The sequence below is a fragment of the Hylaeus anthracinus genome, unplaced genomic scaffold, assembly GCF_026225885.1.
Source record: "Hylaeus anthracinus isolate JK02 unplaced genomic scaffold, UHH_iyHylAnth1.0_haploid 0, whole genome shotgun sequence".
NCBI lineage: Eukaryota > Metazoa > Arthropoda > Insecta > Hymenoptera > Colletidae > Hylaeus > Hylaeus anthracinus.
Genome location: NW_026533254.1, coordinates 3,072,057 through 3,093,227, shown reverse-complemented (window position 1 = coordinate 3,093,227; position 21,171 = coordinate 3,072,057). Strand labels below are relative to the sequence as shown.

Sequence of the window (21,171 nt, the reverse complement as noted above, 5' to 3'; positions counted from 1 at the left end):
AAATTTTCATTTGAATACAAATATACTTGAATGAATCTTTATTTGAATTCAAATTTGCATAAATATATTGACTTGAATAAATTTTCATTTGAATACAAATTTGTTTGAATGAATTTTCATTTGAATACAAATTTGCTTGAGTAAATTTTCATTTGAATACAAATTTACTTGAGTAACTCTTCATATGAATACACATTTACTGGAATAAATGTTAATTAAATAATAACCTCGATTAAATAGTCCTACCTGCATTAAAATGGAGAAAGGACCTACAAGTAATTCTAAGTAAAAAATAATTGTATTTACCTGTCGAATTCTCCGTACACTTGTAACTTCAATTGAAGTGCCCCTGGCGTAAGGCAACCCGGTGTTCACGGCCGTCTTAACCTTACGCTCATTAAGGCGCAATATTTTAAATAATTGTATCTCGGAAACTAAGATCGAGAGACAACCACTTCTTTCGCCAAAACATTCACAGACTCTTCACAAAGGCTCTGACAATACATTATTTACTAAATTGTCAACAAAGTTAGTTCAAATTTTAATTAATTCTTTCCAAACATCGGTATTTTATTCAAAACAAAACATGGACTTTCTAATAATGCAAGTACAAAACTATTTATAAACGATGTTAATACAGTACATCCTGTCTAAAAGGCACAAAAAATCCCTGTCTAAAAGACCATCGTTATCGAACGTAAGTTGGCACTTCTTCACATTCCAACTTATAACTACCAAAGGGTTTGTTGTTATGAATATTGTTTACAGCCATGTGCGCGTATACGCGTGGATTTCGTGCCCCGAGCACGTATCGTCCGTATCGTGACAGGATGAGGGCTAAAACAGGGTTGGGCGGTGGATGTAACTCGCTGTTGTAACCGTCGTCGTGTAGAACTCCGGTCAGGAAGTGATCGAGGGCTTTGATGACCGTCGTTATGTCTTGCGTATCGCCGCGATTGGGATTCGTTGTCTGAACTTTCCCACGATAAGGGGATCGAGTATGATCCAAATCATCCGTTAGGTATTCATCGAGCTCTTCTACGACTCGATACGACGCCTGCCGGGGAACGTAGGGGTGATTTTTGATCTCCAATCGCTGAGTCGATGCGCTGATGGGTTTCGGTGATTCTGTGACTCTTGTCAATACAGTTTCATGGTTACTCTGCATTTTCTCGAGGGATCTGAAGGTATAAATTATAGTCCGTATTATTCAATACGTTATTCAAACCTATATGATCAATACAAAAAAAAAATATAAATATATATACGTGTAATCTTTCTAAGAAAATATATATATATATATATATATATATATATATAAATTATAACGTATATACACATACATATACGAAATTATATGCAATATTAACTAATCTATATTATACATAGATGAAGTTATCAAAAAATGTTTTTATAAAAGTTATTTGGTACAAAGAGGGACATCATATTGAGTAAATAATGTTGGAAGTGAAATGCTGGGGAAAATTTTAAAAACAAATTAATTTGTTTAAATGGTACCATATATTTGATACAAGAATCTATACATTTAATATAAGAATTTCTATATCTGTATATTTAGTCAAATTTATCGACTTATTATATGAATGCATTCATTGTAATATAAAGCTTTAAATTGGAGTTTTTAATCTCGCTAAATTTAATTAACCTTCCAATTGGTCTGTAGCACTGGTTGCCACCTGTCAGGGGGATTTTCGTAAGAGGAAACAACCTGGATATTTTCATCCATAAGATAGCATTTATTTAGAGAAGTTCATCGACTCATCACATGAGATCATTTATTGTAATATAAATTCTAAATATGGTTGTTTTTAGCCTTACAAGCGTAAGTAGATTTAATGCAACCCGCTAGTCAGTCTGTAGCACCGATTGCCATCTACTAGGTGCAAATTGGTACCCCTCATACTTGGCAACTGGTGCTACAAGACCGATCGGCGAGTTGCATTAAATGTTCTCACAATAAAATCTCGAATTTATGGCTTTATATTACGATACGTGATCTCATATGATAATTGAAATCATTTATTGTTGATAGTTAAAAATTTTTTTTTTTAATTTAAGCATGCTTGTAAAGAAAACATTACTTGATAAAATGTTATTTGCCTTTAAAAAAAAAATGTCTTCCTCTACAAGCACTCTGAAAGTGCCTCCTATTTTTGCAATGGTATTAATTTTAGTTAATTTTCAGACAGAATGAAAGTATAGTTGACATTTGGGAAAATAAATGATCATTTTTCAAGTGATACGTGCATATAAAGAAATAATTACTGCCAGAAAGCCACGATTAGAAATTGATTGTAATTAGTTATTAATATTAAAAGCATACCTACAAGGTCTTATAAATAACGTATGACAAATAATTATAAATAATTTCTCAATAGTAGAACACTGAGTTTATGCTTTAAACGTGAATTCTTACGTTCGTTTGTCCGTAAATAATTTAATCTTCTGATCTTTTGTGGGTAACTCGAGGTTGATCGATAGTGGTTTTAAATATGAATATCCATCTTGTACTTGTGCCTCGCGATAGCCTCCACGTGAAACTCTAACGTCTTCCAGGCCATTGTCCAAAGCTCGATTAACAAAAACAGCATGTTGCGAAAGTTTTGGGTATCCAGTGTTCGTGGTTGGAAGGTAACTAACAGGCGGGGACAGTAATCCCGTAGGTGGTTGGAAATCCCGAGACACTTTTGTTGTTAGTATACCACTCGACAAGCAGACCAACGTTACCTGAATTAAACAATTTTTACGTTACATTTTCACAATTTTCTACAACACTTTTTAAAACAACGAAAAGTTTTTAATATTTTAATACACGTACGTTCCACGCAACAGGTTTTAAAGTATGATTATTAATATATAATAAATTTTATATCAGTATTACGTTAACGTTTAATAATATATTTTAGTATTTTATCATTTCATTTTTTGGCACTCATTTTATGTTCAGATTCGATAGAAATTCAATGAATAAATACACAAGTTGTTATGTTGCAATAAATGTTAGAATAACTCGACTTGTTTTTTTTTAAAATTGTCTTAGTTGCTTGTTAATGTTACGTTAACATTCGATAATACCAAATTATTGAAATATCAAAAACTTCTGACAATATTGTAAATAATTTTTCTCTTTACGATTTCTGTTACTAAATATACGTTATACTACCATGTAATGGGAAAAATTAATAGTTTTTCTTTATTGTTTATATGAATTCTGAGTTTCGTATTTCGCTAAACGTAGTTTCCGTGTTATACGAAGGTCTGCAGTATTAATTTCGTAGTCAAAAATAGAAATCGTCGTACAGAATTAATTTCAGAAAATAAACACCGCTGTGCTCCTCGAATAATATACCAAAACTATATGAGAAACACGTTTAATGGTTGAGAAAGCTTTTAAACAAACCGTAGAAAATATGAAAAGCAATAACACATCACCAAGTAAAGGATGATAATATCGTCGACGCTGACCAACATTCCGGGAAGCTTTACGAAGAACTAAAACGACAGTGAGTACTTTTCATTCCCTTTATATCCTATGCTACTATCTGCCCTAAAAGCTAAGTCTTGTCAGTGGCAGGAAATGTGCACATGCATCATGTAAACACGTATCCATTTACATAGTCGAAGATTTCACTATGTACTTTCTCTTTCTCTTCGGCCAACTAAATCTGTACTTACTTTTTAATGAAATCACACACAAGCTTTCCGTTAACGAGAAATTAAGTTCGTTTATTGAACAAGCAACTTACAGGTTATCACTTAAAAATGGTACGATGGGCGATGAATTTGTCTGAACAAATACTATGTTATTATGGATAAAAATATATAAAATATATAAAGTTATTATTACATATAAAAGTTACAAGGAATTAATTTGTTTGTTATATCTCCCATCATGAGATATTTGAGTATTCCTCTTTAAACGAAACACTTTATATATTGGATTGGTAATTTCTGTTTCATAGGTTTCTGTTGGGAATTCAATTCTGTTAGGAATTCAACAATAATGTGTTTAGTAACTGCTATATTAGAATTTGTAATCATAATCTTTCGTAGAATATTGTATAATTTAACTTACAAACTAATTATGCACTTCGATTTAGGTACTACTTCAATAACGCAACTTAAATACTAATCTTATGATGACATCTTTCTTGATGAGAATATCCTTCTTGATAAGGATAAATAACTCCCATACACGTAATTAGTTTATACATTTTAATCAAATTTTGTTTAAACTGTATTTCGATAAATTTATATTAGTATCTAATGCTCACCAAGTTGCTCTGCGGGTTTTAATACCAGTGTCGCCATCGATGAGTAAACGCCCAAGTTTTTAGTGAAAATAGTACCCACTGTTGCTGGTAGATGCCACCACTAGCTAAAGGATCGATAATTATTCCTGCATTAAATAACTATTCATAAAAGTGATAAAATTGATATATTAACACATGCTCTTATCATTTTATTGTTTCATACATTTATCATTTCATTTATAAATTTCATCAAAATCGGTGAGGAATTACCTAATCTCAATAAATACCGACATTTCCCTCGTTTCTAAATAGAAGAAGTGGCCAGTAGATGGCAACCAATGGCAACCAATGGCAACCAATACTGACGCATGTGATGTCGCAGCGCACATCTATAGTAGACAGAATTCAATGTGTAATATCTAAAGTTTTTTTGCAAATATTTCGGAAATTCAGAATCTGCGCCAAAAACGAAAATAATATTCGTATTCGCCACATCAAAACAAGTAGAACGAGGTATGACGGGTGCCAAAAGCTTGGGGCACTGATGTCACTAAAAACTGATGCACAAGAGAATATCGGAACAAAAATGAACTGTAGGAAATATTTATTGCGTGTAAACTGAAAACGGAATATGTCAAGCGCTATTGCATCCCTTGGCAATTTTCAATCAGGAAATAAGAAAGACCCGTGGCACTCAAACGGTTAATACTACTTACAGAGTAATTCCCATTATTTAATTGAAAAGATTCCAAAGTTGTGTTTGCAATTTTCACATGTAAAATTTGATGACATAAAATTTCACAAACTTTATATAAATTTCGTTACTCCATAGTTCATTAAATCCTTTTTGAATAAACATCGCTAGTGTACATACCTTCCTGACAGACATGAACGCTGTATGTATGTAGATGTCAGAATGTACATAGTTTAATTTCCCAAGATATCTTATAGAGATACTCTCGTTTATTATAAGCAGATTAATTATTGCATGTATCAAAGCAACATGACTTTCCCAATAAATACATAATATAATATACTATATTTAAATGAATGGTATTAGGATCCAAGACATACAAAATACATATATTTATTGTAAGAAATTATTATCGTTGATATTTAAGATATCGCTACTTTCAACACTGTAGTAACATATGTAGTTATGGAATTACAGTTGGTTTTCGTAACAAATAAAATATAATAGACATGGGTGAGACAAAAAGGTACATGGATATATTCATTTGCTTCGTTTATGAATCCTTGAAATATTCCTTTGAACCAACAACATCAGGTTTCATTGTTTTCTTTCCTGGTTTCCAGCCAGCTGGACATACTTCTCCATGCTTATCAGTAAATTGGAATGCTTGAACCAAGCGTAAAGTCTCATCGACAGATCTGAAAATAGTTTATTTGATTAGACAAGTACCATCACGAATTTCATAAATTATACCATGAAAACATTGATCTATAATTATCTCACCTGCCAACTGGAAGATCATTGATAGTAACTTGACGTAAATTTTGTTTATCATCTATGATAAAGAGACCACGGAATGGAACACCACTTTCTTCATCAAGAACACCATAGTCACGTGCGATTTTAGAACTTTTATCAGCAAGAAGAGGAATATTCATTTCGCCAAGGCCACCCTGCTTACGTGGTGTATTTACCCATGCTAAGTGACTGAAGTGAGAATCAGTTGATGCTGCAATGAGTTTACAGCCAATATTCTCAAATTCTTGGGCACGATCAGAGAAGGCAATAATTTCAGTTGGACATACAAATGTGCTGTAGAATAAGATATTTCATATTATTACATAATACACTTTTTATATGTAGAATGATAAATCTGCATTATTTTGAAGCAAGCTACTTACAAGTCTAATGGGTAAAAGAATAGCACAACATATTTCCCTTTGTAATCGGAAAGAGAGATATCTTTAAATTGTCCATTCACAACTGCAGTACCACGGAAAGCAGGGGCAGGTTTCTGAATGGCTGGAACTGGCATGATGATGTCTTTCTAGATTTCTGTAATTCAAAAATGTTTGATTTTTAATGAAGATGGAATACTAAAATAATTCAATTTTTACTATAAATTATCTAGATTTTAATTTATTCTTCATTATTTGCATCTATGAATAAAGTTACTGAGGAACTAAAACTCATTAAAGCGATAAGCAGGTACGTAAAAGGCAAGATAATATTCAAGCACAATTACTCCTCTGTAACTACTATATAACTGTACTAGCATATTTTTAAAAGTATGTTCCAGAATACATGTTTAAAAACATAGGAAACTGTAATGATTAAAAAAAGTGGATCTAATTATTAAAGAAATTTTAATTCTAGTAATTAATTAATTACAGTTAATTTATAGATGTATTGTAAATATTGTATTAAGTACTTTAACATTTTCCGTAGAATCTCAAAGACATACATTCGTTTTTACCTACATTTGAAATATAACGACATCAACCGAAATTTCGACAATACTTTGGTCACCTTCAAGGTTATAATTGTAGATTACGATAAACTTGATATATTTTTGCTATGTGTTTTTTGAAAATCGGCAGTTTTTAATGATAGATTAATGATATTTAAAGAAATATCATAATGTTTATCGTAACCTTCAAGGTTACCATGATGGGCCAAACAAACATGGTCAAAATGTCGGTTGATATCGCAATTTTTCCGATTAAAATAAAAACGTAAATATCTCTTAAAGATTCTAATGGAATTTTACATTCTCGTTCACTGTAACCTAGATACGCAAAAGAATACACAATAAAACATTTCTTTCCTTAAAATTTCATACTTAACAAAAAAGTACATAAATTGTGTTTACTGCGCTTTTAAATGGTTCGTGATACATTTAATTAATTCAATTTCATGTATTACTCAGCAGTTTACAACATGCCATCGATGAAATGATCTTTTAGCAATGGAAGTGGTAATCAATAGTTCTTGATAACAATCTTTACTTAGCGCAACGAAGACTAACATAATTAGAAAAGCTGTAATAAGTAGATCCGAATCATAAGTGAAGAGGTCAAGTGCAATGAGAATTCAGTTACGTAACCTCGAGTTTGTATTTAACGCAATAGCAAAAAATCATCGTCCTTTGCATTTCTTAGAATTAAAGTGTTGCGTTACTTTTCGCAATACTCTTTCGCAATTGTGTATTAATGTTAGTTCTAATGTATGCGAAAACAAGTGAAGAGATGAATAAATTTAAAAAATCAATAGAACACGAACGTGTACTTTAGAATTCGGTTTAAGTAGTATGAAAATAATACCTTCTTTTATTTACAGTAAACTGTTGCTTACTGACCGTTTTACACGTCACCCAAACTATTCACTTGCCAACAAAGAAATGTCTAACCGGCAACCGGTTTCGGTATAAGTAAGTTACGTATATACGTACTCAACTCCATCTGCAGACTACACTGCCCTCTATTGCAATTTAGTATATTGATGTCCAATTATTTACAGATACACTATCAGTTTTACTTTTTAACTCTATTATTATATATTACTTGTATTTAAGACATTCAACTATAGAGGAAAAACATATATTATCTGTTTTTATTTCTTTTTATGATCTATTTCGATGTACGTTTATTACAGTATTAGAAGATTATTCTTGACTCTGATTGGCTCGCGATTTAAAATATGGGCTAGATATCAATAACCATAACTAGGTTTTACTTACTCGAATTTGCCATGAGTGACAGTACATTATTAACAATTCTATTATCTTTTTCTTTTTTTAGGTAAACGCAATTCTTTATTGTCCAATATAAAGATAAAGTGCGTGTAAATAGAACCACGTGACTGCAACAGTGCAGTATGTATCGACAAGGAACAAGGGGCTGTTCTTTGTTCAGATCTTTGACTATACTTCAAAGTTGAGATACGTACAGAGTAATTTTACAGAGCCAAAGGTCTAGTCAAATCTTGTTTATGAATTTAGCGATAATTGCGCAAAAAATAGGAAGCTCCCAGACAGGGATAAATCCTTGTCTCTCCAATAATGCTATGAGAGGGAGATACAAAAATCGGAGGAGAGACAAGAACAGGGCGATAGGCTATAAAATAATTTTTCCATGTAGCTGTTCAAGTTGTTTGAAGCGAAAAACAATATTTTCTAATAATTCTTCTTCTAAAATATTTTTGATACCACTCCGCATGCAACGCCGGACATTATTTTGGAAAAAGTGTATGTAAAAAAGTTTCTTCTATGAAAACGTCATTTTTATTGTTCATAAAGTTTTAAGGCTGAAATTGCAAAATCAGTGTCTGGTGTTGCACGTGGAATGGTACCAAGAATATTTTAGAAAAATAATCGTGAGAAAATATTGCTTCTTCACTTCGAATAACTTATTCAGCTTCGTTGCTGTGAAATCTTGATGATTTGAATGACAATATGGCTACTTCGCTATCGCGCTTTCCGTTGCGGCGCTGCCGTCGTCTTTTCTGCTGTTATTATATCGTCAATCTACACACTGTTTCCACATGCCGGAACCCGGCTCCGCGTTTTAAAAGGCCCCGCGGTCTACGAAAATTACTCAATCAAAAGGCACCGATTTTGATTAACTTTTTACAGAATGATGATACCATTAACAAATGGAAGCAATTTTTTCTGAAATGCGAAACATTTTTTTAGTAGCGATGATTAAATTGAAAGGAGTAACAAAAATCATCAAAGTATTATTATTTAATATTCCTCTTATAAAAAATATATAGCATTTGTAAATATATAATTCCTCGTTGTAAAATGTAAGTGTAAGATTTGAATGTGAATTCAGGCCCCGCAAAATTTTTGAACTCGGCCTCGCAAAAGGTGACGCCAGCCCTGCATAGCCAACTACTTTTTGCCCTCGGGCCGGTTTGAAAAAACATATTTTCACAGGACGAACGAAATATTAAAATGTTAAGCAAAATACTTATTTTTTTAAGTAAACAAAGTTTATTATGAAATTTGTTTATGAATAATTATAAGTAAAGCAATACAACAAATTAACATAATAACTAATGCGACGTGTTGAGGCGGCTTTCATCCCTTATTATATTTTTAATATCTGATTTTATACTTGTAATAGCTATTCTTAACACAGACTCCAAATGTAAATCATTCGATCTTTTGATCTTGTTGTACTTTTATTTAGATTCATTAAAGAAAAGTTCTGTTCAAAAATAAAATTAAAGATTATTAAATACGTCCTGAAAAGTTTTTTTAAATTTTCATATTTTTTAATTATTCAATTGCTTATAAAAATTACACAAATTTTCTTGCTCTTCTCGATATTTCTCATGTAACAATTCATCACATTGTGAATTAATTATTTCTAATTGTATATTAACAGGAACGTCATCAACTTTTACAGAAAATGGATTTCGAATAATAGATAAAATTTTATCAATTTTTTTGTTAAGCAATCGAATCTCTACTCGAAATCTGTTATTAGTGCAAGGATATTTTTATTAAATGTTTGTGCCTTTTCTTTTAAAATATTTAAGGATATGGTCTGTAACGTTGGAAAACGATCAAATTTACATTCAGTCAGATTTGTAGAGAAAAGGCTCTTAATTTTAAAAGCTCTTAATATCTGTATTAAATCATAAGCAAATAAATTTTTTCCTTGGAAACATGTGTTAAAGTTGTTGATATGTGTAAGAATTTCCAAAGAAAATGCTAAATCACAAATCCAATTTGGATCTAATAATTCAGGAAAATCCTCGTTTTCTTTAAGCATTAAAAATATTTTTATTTCCGCTCTGAAGGTCCCAGACACACATTTCAAAACTTTTTCCAAACTTGACCAACGGATTTTATTGGGGCATAGTACATCTAAATGACTGGTATTTAATTCTTCAAGGGGATTAATAAATTGCCTGTGATTTAATCCTTTTAATCGTCGGAAATTCAATGATTTTACAATTATATTTATAACATGATCGATTTTTAAAATATTTATGCATAGTGCATCTTAACGAATAATGCAATGTATGGGTATAATTTTATGATTTGCATGGGTTTAAAAAATTTTATGTTTAATGCGTTTGATGAGCCTGTCTTATCCTCGATGTTATTTCGCGACTGTTATTAGAGGGTCTTTAATTGATATAAATCGCGAACGCAGTGCTCGAATGTTTTTTCGTTATGATATTTATTACACGAAGTTTGTCATTATCGAACGTCAAGTGATTTCGATATCGGACCAATTTTTATAATATATCAAGACTAAAGAACGTGTACGTTACAATCATCGAATGTACATAATTATTTCACAAATGACGCCATACCTGTACATTTCATTGAATATTTCAATTTAGCAAATGCTGTACCGCGAGTCACTATTAGCGTTAAATTTTGCAATGTATAATGACCAATGACTGCGAAAATATAATAGCCAGAACAGGTTAAAATGTTTATAGAATATCTAAAAAAAAAAAAATTGTAATAGATGAAATAATGTTTTTTGTTATACATCAGTTTTTTATTGAAAAGTATATTAAAATCTATGCTGTTTCGGTAACTTAATGAATAACTAAATAATCGTGAAGATGAAAACATTAGTTTTTCTATAGTATACGATTCTTTTCAATGGATTAAAGAATGTTTATAACATGTGTAAAACAGTTTCTAAATTTCTGTAAAATGTTTGTTCCCTATTTTAGATGTTTACTTTAATCACAAGAAAGATATCGTATAATTTGATTGCAGGATGGGGTCCGTGTCATTACTTCATAATTGGATTATGCAGCGCCTGCGCGTTCGCAGAAGCTTGTGTTTCTCCAGTGGTTCTAGTTGCAGTCCCATTTATGGCATGCGATTTGAATCTAAGTGCAAGTCAAGCGACAAGTCTGCACGCTACATTGACCCTTGGTACATATACAAAACGTATAGACGTAATACAGTAGAGAAATTAATTCTGTGTCTTTACGTTTACATAATTATTTATAACTAAAGTTAAATATTTATGGACCATTTGTTTTTATGTTAGAATATCAACCTTCATAATAATGAAACTATATGTGCTACATATGGAAATATATGTTATGATCATAACTACAGTGGGTGTAGAATGTATTCATACACTGATAAATTTCCCAAAAAACTTTTGTGTGAAATTGTAATTTATTAACTTTCTTGTTATAAACAATGATATTCTACATATTTTTGGAAATCTCTAGAATAGATACAGCACGAAAAGATTAGGTATTTTGTATAAGTGAGAAATCAACAAGAAAAAACAATAAATCGATAGAAATACAGAAGCAATAAGTATTCGTACAAGTATTAAATTTTTAAAACTTCATTTAAAAAGAAAACGAAATTTACATTAATTTATAAATAATTAATACTTTGTGGGATTTCCTTTTGATTTTATAATTCCTGTAACTCTTCTAGACATTAAATTAACTATCATAAATGTCGATGTTATTTAGGGTGGGATCTTCTTTCATTCCTTTATTAGAGCATTTTTTAAGTCTTTTTTACTGGAAATTTAATGTTTCCTAATTCTCACGAGGCAATAAACCGATGTGCTTATGTTACAAATTCTACTGTAAATTGTTCGTCATAAGAACCGTGCGAATACTTATTGCTTCTATATTTCTACCAATTTTTCGTATTTTCTTGTTAATTTCGCAAATTATATAAACTAGTAATTGTTGTTTGAACTATATTCTAGAGATTTCCGAGAATATGTAGAATATCATTAATTATAAAAAAAAGAGATAATAAACCACAATTTCACACAATAGTTTTTTGGGAAATTGATGGATGTACGAATACATTCTACACCCACTGTATATGTTCTCTTTTGGAATGTGTGATTCAGGAAGAATGAAAAGTTGTGTGATTTTTCTTTAAAAATAAATAGTAAGTTTACCTTAGAAAAGGTACCGAATTAATACAAATATTCTATATCGTATTATAATATAAAATTGAAAATTGTATCCTGATTTTTCTATTTAATTTAACCTGACACCAATCAACGAATGTGACGACAATTTAAAATTTGTTTCAACAATTTTTATTGAAGTTTAAGGACTTAGATATTTAAAGACTTTCTATGGGAGCATTTTTATATCTTAATAATACGTTTTTATATTTTTACATTCGCGGTTGTCGCTGCAAGCTGTTCTAACGTAAAATTCTACCGGAATCTTTCCTCAAAGAAAATACTCGTGGGCGTCGATAGAAACTTCTAAACGCCTTCCCATTGACCTTCCGATACGTTTAAAAATTCCGGGTGTCGATAAAAATACGTTCTCGAAATTAACCAGGATCCCGCAAACGTTCGCGTATTGTTTCGGATGTTTGTCTATCTGGTAAACGTCTATTAAAAAAGAAAGCGTTCCACGTGCAGACATCTTGTCAAAACAGTGTTACAACTAACAGGATTATACAATACATAGTTTGCCACTATTAGATAGAAAATATCATGGAAATGAATTAGAATTATCAGATACGTCGACTAGAGTGAGATTAGGTTGGTCAGCTTCACTTCAGAATTTTGTATTAAGTAAATTAATAAGTTTTTTTTATTTTTATTTTGACTACGCTTTATTTATGTAATTTATGAAGACGCAATAAACATATAGCTTGACTTGTATTTGCTTTTGTCCTTTTGGAATTTGGATTAAACCTTCCTCTGCGAATGAAATTAATTAACTACGTCTTTGTATAGAGAATTTTACACATATATACATATTTTGATACACCTTGTATAAATGGATCCGTTTTCAAAAGTACACAGCAACCATGGGTATCTGAACGTTAATATACAATGGGTGTAGAATGTATTCGTACACTGATCAATTTCCCAAACAACTTTTGTGTGAAATTGTGGTTTCTTAAATTCTTTTTTTATAATCAATGATATTCTACATATTCTTAGAAATCTGTAGAATAGATATAGTATATTCAAACAACAATTACTACTTTATATAATTTGCGAAATTAATAAGAATATACGAAAAATTGGTAGAAATGTAGAAGCAATAAGTATTTGTACGATTTTTACGACGAACCATTTGCAGTAGAATTTGTAACATAAACACATCGGTTTATTGCCTTGTACGAATTAGAAAACATTCAATTTCCAGTAAGGATCCCTAAAACATCGACATTTAGGTAATTGAATGCCTAAAAGAGTAGCAGTAATTATAAAATCAAAAGGAAATTCCACGAAGTATTAATTATTTATAAATCAATGTAAATTTCGTTTTTGTGAAGTTTTAAAAATTAAACAGTTGTACGAATACTTATTGCTTCTATATTTCTATCGATTTATATTTTATCTCGTTAATTTCGCAATTTATATTAAATAACTGTTTTTTTTTTTGTACTGTATCCATTCTAGAGATTTCCAAGAATATATAAAATATCGTTGTTTATGAAAAAGAAGTTAATAAATTACAATTTCACATAGTTTTTTTGGAAATTGATCGGTATACGAATACTTTCTACATTCACTGTAGGTTGTTGCTCGCGGGCATCCAGATGCCCAAGCTTGGTATACAGAATCGAAACTTTAATGTATGAAATTAATAGTGGATCGTTAGAATTTCCCGAGGAACAAGTCATGTGCATGTTCTGGAAGAATGACTTTAATTTCTGTTTGTGCAAGCAGCTTTATTTTTCCGAATAGGAATGACCGTGGGAGCATTTTTATTTGGAATATTAATCGACGCAAGTGGACGTAAAGGATCAATTCCTGTTACCATGATCATCGTGTTTTGTGCTTCGATCGTTTTGTCCTTCGCTCAAACCGTTTTCCTGATACACTTATCGATGTTTATGCTTGGATTAGGGTGAGTCCTGCACGTCATTGTCCATTTCGACAAGGAGATGTAAAACTCTTAACAAATAGAAAGGTTAAACAGCCTAATAAACTTATTAGAAAAAAAATAAAAACACTACTGTTCTTGAAATCAAATGCATAATCCAAAAGCAATACCAAACACTTCATTTTAATCTGTTATCATTTTCATATAATATTTACACATGCACGAGAAAGGTGCAAACTATAAATATTATAAATATAAAATTATCAAATTCATTTAATGCAGTTATTAAATATATACATTTCATATTTTTAATATTACATCTCTTATATTATATGTTATATTGTATATTATATATGTACACAATAATATAAAAATATCAAATATTAAATTGTAAATATTATGATATTTGACGTACCTAATATTGTTGCTCTGTATTATTTAGATTAGCTGGTAATAACGTGGTTTTAAGAGTCTATTTGATCGAATTGTTGCCAATGAAACATAGAGGCAGTTGCATGGTTATTTTGGATGTGACAGAAGTTATCGGCTACACGACAGCTTTAGGTAAGTATTCCAAATAAATATTACTTATAATGTATATCAGATCATTGATTAAAGTTGTATATAGAGTAATGAGTAATGAGGCAACGAAGGCACGTGTGTTCGAGTGTGCCAACGTTCGCCAAGACCCCAGTACATGTGCTGCCTTGGTTCCTTGGTCTGCACGTGGCTTAACACGTTCGCTACCATACGTCACGTATGCGCATAGCAAGCGTAACGTAAATTCGTACATACTTTATTATAATAAAGTAATAAAATAATAAAAATACCCATCCCCTGACATTTTTTCTATCATACAAAATAAGCGATATATTTAAGGTGGTCAAGTTGGGTGAAATGCTCTGTATAGTGTAATCGGTTTCTGTCCATAAAATTTCAGAATAACAATAACATAACCGACAGTTTAACACCAGTAATTGATTTAAGAAACCTCGAATGAGGAGAACTTTTAACCGTCAGTGAAAATCTGAAATATTAATTATGCTAAACAATTAATAATTCTTCCTTTATCTAATTACACTAAACTGCACTTATACAACGTATTATTTTATCAGATAATATGACGAGTGTAATAAAGATTTTATTGTTATCAGCGAACGTGTTGAGTATTTGCATTTAAAAATTAAATTAGTCAAATGTATCTTGTAATTGCGAGCAGGTGTTTCATGGTTAATAATACCATCGATCGTGCAACTTCAATACAAACGATTTCGACCAAATTCTTGGCGAGTCCTTACAGGATTAGGAGGCATCCCAAACCTGCTGTTGGCTTGTGTGGTCAGTTTGTTACCGCCAAGCCCTAGGTACTTGCTTCATCGTCGTCGCCAGGAAGAAGCACTCGCAGTCCTTCAGCAGATGTATGCAATTAATAACTCGAAGCATGCCGACACCTATCCAGTACGACAATTCCGTATTATAATCGGAATTCCGTAAATAATATACAAATATAAAGTAGATTTATTTAAAGTAGACAAGCGAAATGGAAACTTATGGTTCCCAAGTCGTTCGAAAAGTTCGTTTTCTTTTAGACAATGAAAGTAAAGCGAATATTATCTACTGTTCGCAAAGTAATCAAATTAATCTGGCGAATGTATGTATATTCAAGTTATTTTTAATTGTTTATTGTATGTATTGGTGTAAGTATTATAAGTGGATTGAGAAGTTTCTTCCTATGAAAATAAATACAAGCACGATCTTATTCGAACTGTTTTTAAATTCACACAGCTGGCTTTTAGTTTCTTTTTTTTTTAGAAATGATTTGTGTATCTTTAATGGAGTCATGTTTCGACTTATTTTCATTTCTATCAAATATCGCCAATCCACCTATAATACTCCCATAAAGGTATTATGAAAATGATTGAAAACTCCATTTTCAATGTTAGTTAACAAGTAGAAACGGCTGCTGCAGCACTTTGAAATTACGATCACCGAGCATACATAATACCAAACTAGCTACTATCACATACATATTTACAAAATCTTTACTTTTATTTACCTAGAACGTTTATCTGTTAACATAGTTCGAAATGATAAGAATCGCATTTTTCAAAACGACAGGAACTTCTCGAACGACTCTAGAAAATGAATAGATATTCTCAGAACTTATTATTTTAGATACGCAATTTCGACAACTGCGTCGAACCCGTTGGTGATGACGAGGACGAGCGATACGATATAAACAATTTCGCTCACACAATACTAGTGTTCTGTGCGAAGTCGTCTAAACAAATTCGAAAGTTACTTAAAACTCGCTTTAAACGCACTACAATACTGGGGATTTTCATTAGTTTCCTACAAATTCCCGGGTAACAAGTCTTCCACGAAGTTTTTCCATATCAACCGTAAAAATAAAACAAATTTATAAAAAAGTAAAAGGTTTTCCAAAGGGAATTTTAGAATTTTACTTTGTAATAAAGCAAAAATGATATATCCACTTTTTAATACGTTGGTCGCCACGTCGTAATGACGCGTCGCCCAGAAGTGTATGACAGGTCAATTAATTGAGAAACTAAAAAAATTAAATTCGTAATGAAAATAAATTTGGACAGCATTCGTGAATTTGGCGAGGTTTAGAAATTAAACACTACGACAAATGTTTAATCTTCAATAATCTCGAGACCAAATTTTAACTTTGTAGAAATTTTAACGAGTTCATGACTGGCAGCCAATGTGTTAATTATGTCCCACTGGCGCAGAAAACTATGCTCTACGAGACCACCGGATCAACACGACTGGAGACTTAGAAAAATTTTGACAGGGACCATTAAACCGATACAACTTAATGAAAGTAGACACGAGTATAATTAAAGATGATGTTTAAGTTCCACCATTGGCACACTAACAGGCCTAATTTGTTATTAAAAAACAAAATCCTGATGTCCTTTTTGGAAATCCCTTTATAAAGAAGCATTTAATTTCTCCAAAAATGTCTACAACGTTTCCTCGCGATAGCTTTATTAATTTCACAGCCGGAATAAACTTCGATATAATAAATAATAATAATAATAATCAGAATCGCATGGATGGCGTTGTGGAACACTCGTTTACTTCAGGAAATGGGAAAATTCGAAAGTGGAGCAGGAATAAATTCAACGTGTACTATCGCCGTGCAGAGTATGGCACTGGGGTTTTTGCACGACTGCCGAGAAGTCGATTCCGATAGTTTCAGGCTTCTTTTGTATTTATCCTTGAGCTACGTAATCGCAGAAGTCTTTTTGCTGGCTGGAGTCGACGTTGTCGGTAGAAAACTATTCCTAGGTAAACTTTATACCTCCCATTCTATTTTAATATTATTCTAAAACTGTTGATTGTGCGCTTCGAGTAGCGTTAACCTATTTCTGGTGTATGACAAATACTTCATAATGCATTGCTGTAAGTGGAGGAAGAATTTTAACCAATTTTATTATGCCACTCTTATTTCTGTCTCATTTTCAGTGTTCGCAGGAGTAATGGGTGCAACAGCGTCGCTTGTCTTATTATTTGCTGTTCATAGTATAGCGAGAGTTGTCCTTTCCTCGATTATACTAGCAACGTACGTAATTGGCCGCACAACGACATTGCTGCTCTTATTGGAAAATTATTCTACTGGCTTGAGGTTCGTTTAAGAAGTTTTGAGAATATTCAGATTTAGTTATTTAATTATTTACTTCGTGGGGCAGGGTACGAATTAATGGATTTTAAGGACCAAGGCTGAGATTAGACCAGTTAAGCTTCTTCTTGATAAGGAAACTGATAAGGATTGAATTATTATGAAATAGTTCTTGAAATTATTATTGAGTTAATAAAATAATACTTGAAATTAGTATTGTATTATTAGGGTAAACCAAAAGTTCGCGCGTTTTTGTACGTTGTTTTAGTTTGTGAAATTTTTTGAAGTCATTAAAATTACTTTATAACAAGTGTTATACATATATTATTTGTAGCTTTTGAAAAGCTCTTTCATATTTAATTATTAGCTACATTAATTTATTGATTGTTTAAATTTTTTTCGATTTTGTATAAAATCATGGAAAATTTTGAGATTTGAGTCCTTTTACGTCACTATTGGAAGCAAGAGTTTGAAGCTACTGAATATAATACTTTCTTTGCTGCTTCAGTAGCTTAAAAGTAGCGTAAAAATACTCGAATCTCAAAGTTTTCCATGATTTTACTAAAACCAACAAAAAAAATTAAACGATCAATAAATTAATGTAGCTAATAATTAAATATGAAAGAGCTTTTCAAAAGCTACAAATAATATATGTATAACACTTGCTATAAAGTAATTTTAATGACTTCAAAAAATTGTACGAACTGAAACAACGTCGAGTTCTAGAGATTAAGTGAAAAATCATTTTATTTGTGGATAATACTGAATCAAAACATGAGTACTCTTAATTATATTTGTAACTAAAGCAGACAGAATATTACATCGATTAAATATGAGAGAATAGGAAAAGGTCGCGAACCTGTAGATGTTGCTCTGTAAGAATGAACCATTCTACTCATAATTAACTACTCAACACTTTCCTACTGCACTGAAGCACGTAAAAATGTTCATTCATTGTTAGGCTTCTTGGCCATGTTCCCAAAAATGAAGGATGAGGGCGCTTCATCAGCGGCAGCCAAGATTTATTATTTAAGAGACATCGTACTCGAAACTCGAGTCAAAAATCCTTCGCTTTGAAAACTTTGTTGGGCAATTCGACGACTTCTGGCACGAGAAACATTACTAGCTTTTGATATCAACACCCTTGTAGTGTACAACGATTTGCTCTAATGGCAATTGAAAACTATATTCTCGAGAACTTACGATTTATTCGCGTACTAGAGATTTCTGTTGCCAACAGTTACACAAGCCAAATGTTCGAATTCTAATTCTCATTGACCCTGTAACAATTAATTGAATTTTTCTTCAACATCTTTTTTTAATTTAGGAAATATTACTGAGGGAAGGAGGGTACGAAGCATAACTTGAGATCCAATAAAATTCTAATTCGACCTTGCCTATTTATTAACCGACTTCGAAAAGGAGAAGGTTACTCAATTCGACATGTATATTTTTTTTTTGTACAGTAATGTCTCGTTAGACGCACAAGCTCGGGACTGATCTTGTGCGATTAACGTGGACATCGTATATTCTTTGATGTTTGCCGACGCCTGTCGTTCCACACTCGGCAGCAAACATCAAAGAATATACGAAACTCAGCGATCGAACTCCTATACCCCTCAAGATGTACATATATCCGTCAATGGTGGGGCTGGTTTCTGTGCACTTATCCTGGACAAATTTGTGTGTCTAACGAGACATTACTGTATATGCAAATTGATCCTTATGAAGCGTTTACAAATTTTCTTTTCACTTCTTTTCTCTATTATTCAGATTACTTACTTTATTTTATTTTCAGAGGCACGATGATTGGTTTAACAAGAATACTGCCATATTTGATTGCTTCCTTTATGAAACAATTCTTGAACGTGCAATGCTTTTATACTATTATTTTTGTGTCTGCAGTATTTTTGGGTGAGTGAAACAAATGTCTCATATTAGTATTTCAAAGCGACATTAACTTTTAACAATTTAATCATTACAGGCGCGGCTGTCGCGGGATCGCAAATGCCTGACTTGACTCGCTTACCATTACAGGAATAATTTATTCGCATCTTTATTTGTTCAATTTTCAAAAAACCTGCAATTGCAGTGGTACCACAAATATGTCAGACGTTCGCGAATGTTCCGCATTGAATACAAAATTTTATTTAAGAATGTCATTCCGAATATGATTTACGAAGTTCAGAAATAAATTACACAATTAAATGAATTCGGCTGCTGAAATTTAGAACAATATTAAATCATAAGAAGTATCTTTAAAAAGCGATTGATAACTTTGCGTGTTTGTGATGTATACTCTTTAAATTGAATAAAATATACTTATTCAACATCAAATATACTTCAAATATAACTTCAAATATACTTATCAACATTCGAATTGTTCCTCAGAATTAATGCAAGTGGCGAATCACTGAACGAGTGAAGCCGATAATTCTGTAATTATAACAGCACTTATGGCTTGTGAGTTACGCATTCGCGTGTCGTCCGTCGTTGGTAGCTCGTTATAAATCATATCTTAGTTTTCCTTAGCGGAAAAGATTACGTAGCACTAACAATGGAGAGCGAACTGACCATGAAATTTTTCCTTTCTGAATAATCCAATACACATTGATTAGAGCAGTGTTTCTCAAACGATTGGTTACGTATGCGTTGTGGAGGATCCACGACTTCTCAAATTATAAATGGTTTTCGGAAAAGCATTTTGATTTTCATTAAAATGTAATGGTATGGGATATAATATAGTATATTTCTTTGTGACTTTTTTTTTGTATAAAACTCAAATACTAAGGAATATAATGTATTATATGATCTACATATAATATAATAGACGTGATACATATATATGTTATGTAATATATACTATAATATATCCGATAGTATTTGATTTTTCCACAAAAAATTTGAAACAGATTTTCAAAAAATTAAATGTGAAAGATAATACCTTTTAGGTGTTATCACAGACATATTTCATTATTAAAAAACAAAATTTTAGAAACATTAAAAAAAGAATTGTTTTTTAATTTCCAATTGTACTTCCATATATCGCATAGTAAAAACATCGCTTCCTGTAATATTTTATTTTGATTAAGGGTGTCTTTTAACACAAAGCACTACAAAGTCGATGTTTCCGTATAAATTATTTGTTTGAACACATTGTTATTAACGATCGTTCTTCCAAAAATTAGCATACGTATCTATACAAACTTCAGGAATACACTTTTACATAAAGAAATATCAATCATTGAAGGAATATGTCAACTGAAGATCTTCGATAAAAAAACATACTCTGTTTGGTGTGTAGTATGAGAAAAACTTTTTGGCCCTATAATTTCTAAGAAGCAGTATCATTCATCTCGTTAAATTTTAGTTTGTACAATTTTTTTATAATTGTATTAATAATATTTTGTACGTATAAAATTGATTGTTTTTCACTCCACTTTCTT

General features: G+C 31.4%; 3 protein-coding genes across 3 annotated transcripts; 1 reads left to right on the top strand and 2 right to left on the bottom strand.

Moving 5' to 3' along the window:
- Positions 1 to 574: 574 nt before the first annotated feature.
- Positions 575 to 3,492, bottom strand: LOC128891114 (uncharacterized). Its single transcript, XM_054150338.1, has 3 exons — positions 3,454 to 3,492; positions 2,438 to 2,748; positions 575 to 1,208 (listed from the first exon to the last, which is right to left on the bottom strand). The coding sequence occupies exons 1-3, from the start codon at positions 3,490 to 3,492 to the stop codon at positions 689 to 691; spliced, it is 870 nt and encodes a 289-aa protein (XP_054006313.1). The 3' UTR covers positions 575 to 688.
- Positions 3,493 to 5,345: 1,853 nt separating this feature from the next.
- Positions 5,346 to 7,728, bottom strand: LOC128896245 (peroxiredoxin 1-like). Its single transcript, XM_054159475.1, has 4 exons — positions 7,572 to 7,728; positions 6,150 to 6,303; positions 5,752 to 6,060; positions 5,346 to 5,666 (listed from the first exon to the last, which is right to left on the bottom strand). The coding sequence occupies exons 2-4, from the start codon at positions 6,281 to 6,283 to the stop codon at positions 5,522 to 5,524; spliced, it is 588 nt and encodes a 195-aa protein (XP_054015450.1). The 5' UTR covers positions 6,284 to 6,303; positions 7,572 to 7,728; the 3' UTR covers positions 5,346 to 5,521.
- Positions 7,729 to 11,083: 3,355 nt separating this feature from the next.
- On the top strand, positions 11,084 to 20,455 carry LOC128896215 (uncharacterized). The gene is made up of 9 exons (XM_054159426.1): positions 11,084 to 11,164; positions 13,938 to 14,100; positions 14,519 to 14,640; positions 15,296 to 15,534; positions 16,252 to 16,442; positions 17,150 to 17,394; positions 17,572 to 17,731; positions 19,524 to 19,639; positions 19,710 to 20,455. Exons 1-9 carry the CDS (start codon positions 11,101 to 11,103, stop codon positions 19,766 to 19,768), a joined length of 1,359 nt encoding a protein of 452 aa, XP_054015401.1. The 5' UTR covers positions 11,084 to 11,100; the 3' UTR covers positions 19,769 to 20,455.
- Positions 20,456 to 21,171: the final 716 nt, after the last annotated feature.

Bases quoted from the DNA above. Each gene is read 5' to 3' on its own strand.
- LOC128896215 (XM_054159426.1), top strand. From the start codon at position 11,101: ATGGCATGCGATTTGAATCTAAGTGCAAGTCAAGCGACAAGTCTGCAC. The intron at 14,641-15,295 runs GTAAGTATTCCA...AATTGCGAGCAG, and splicing joins CGGCTACACGACAGCTTTAG to GTGTTTCATGGTTAATAATA. The intron at 15,535-16,251 runs GTACGACAATTC...TTATTATTTTAG, and splicing joins AGCATGCCGACACCTATCCA to ATACGCAATTTCGACAACTG.
- LOC128891114 (XM_054150338.1), bottom strand. From the start codon at position 3,492: ATGTTGGTCAGCGTCGACGATATTATCATCCTTTACTTG. The intron at 2,749-3,453 runs GTGATGTGTTAT...TGTTTAATTCAG, and splicing joins ATATTATCATCCTTTACTTG to GTAACGTTGGTCTGCTTGTC. The intron at 1,209-2,437 runs GTAAGAATTCAC...AACGTATTGAAT, and splicing joins TTATTTACGGACAAACGAAC to AATACGGACTATAATTTATA.
- LOC128896245 (XM_054159475.1), bottom strand. From the start codon at position 6,283: ATGCCAGTTCCAGCCATTCAGAAACCTGCCCCTGCTTTCCGTGGTACT. The intron at 6,061-6,149 runs GTAAGTAGCTTG...CTTATTCTACAG, and splicing joins TTCTTTTACCCATTAGACTT to CACATTTGTATGTCCAACTG. The intron at 5,667-5,751 runs GTGAGATAATTA...AACTATTTTCAG, and splicing joins AATGATCTTCCAGTTGGCAG to ATCTGTCGATGAGACTTTAC.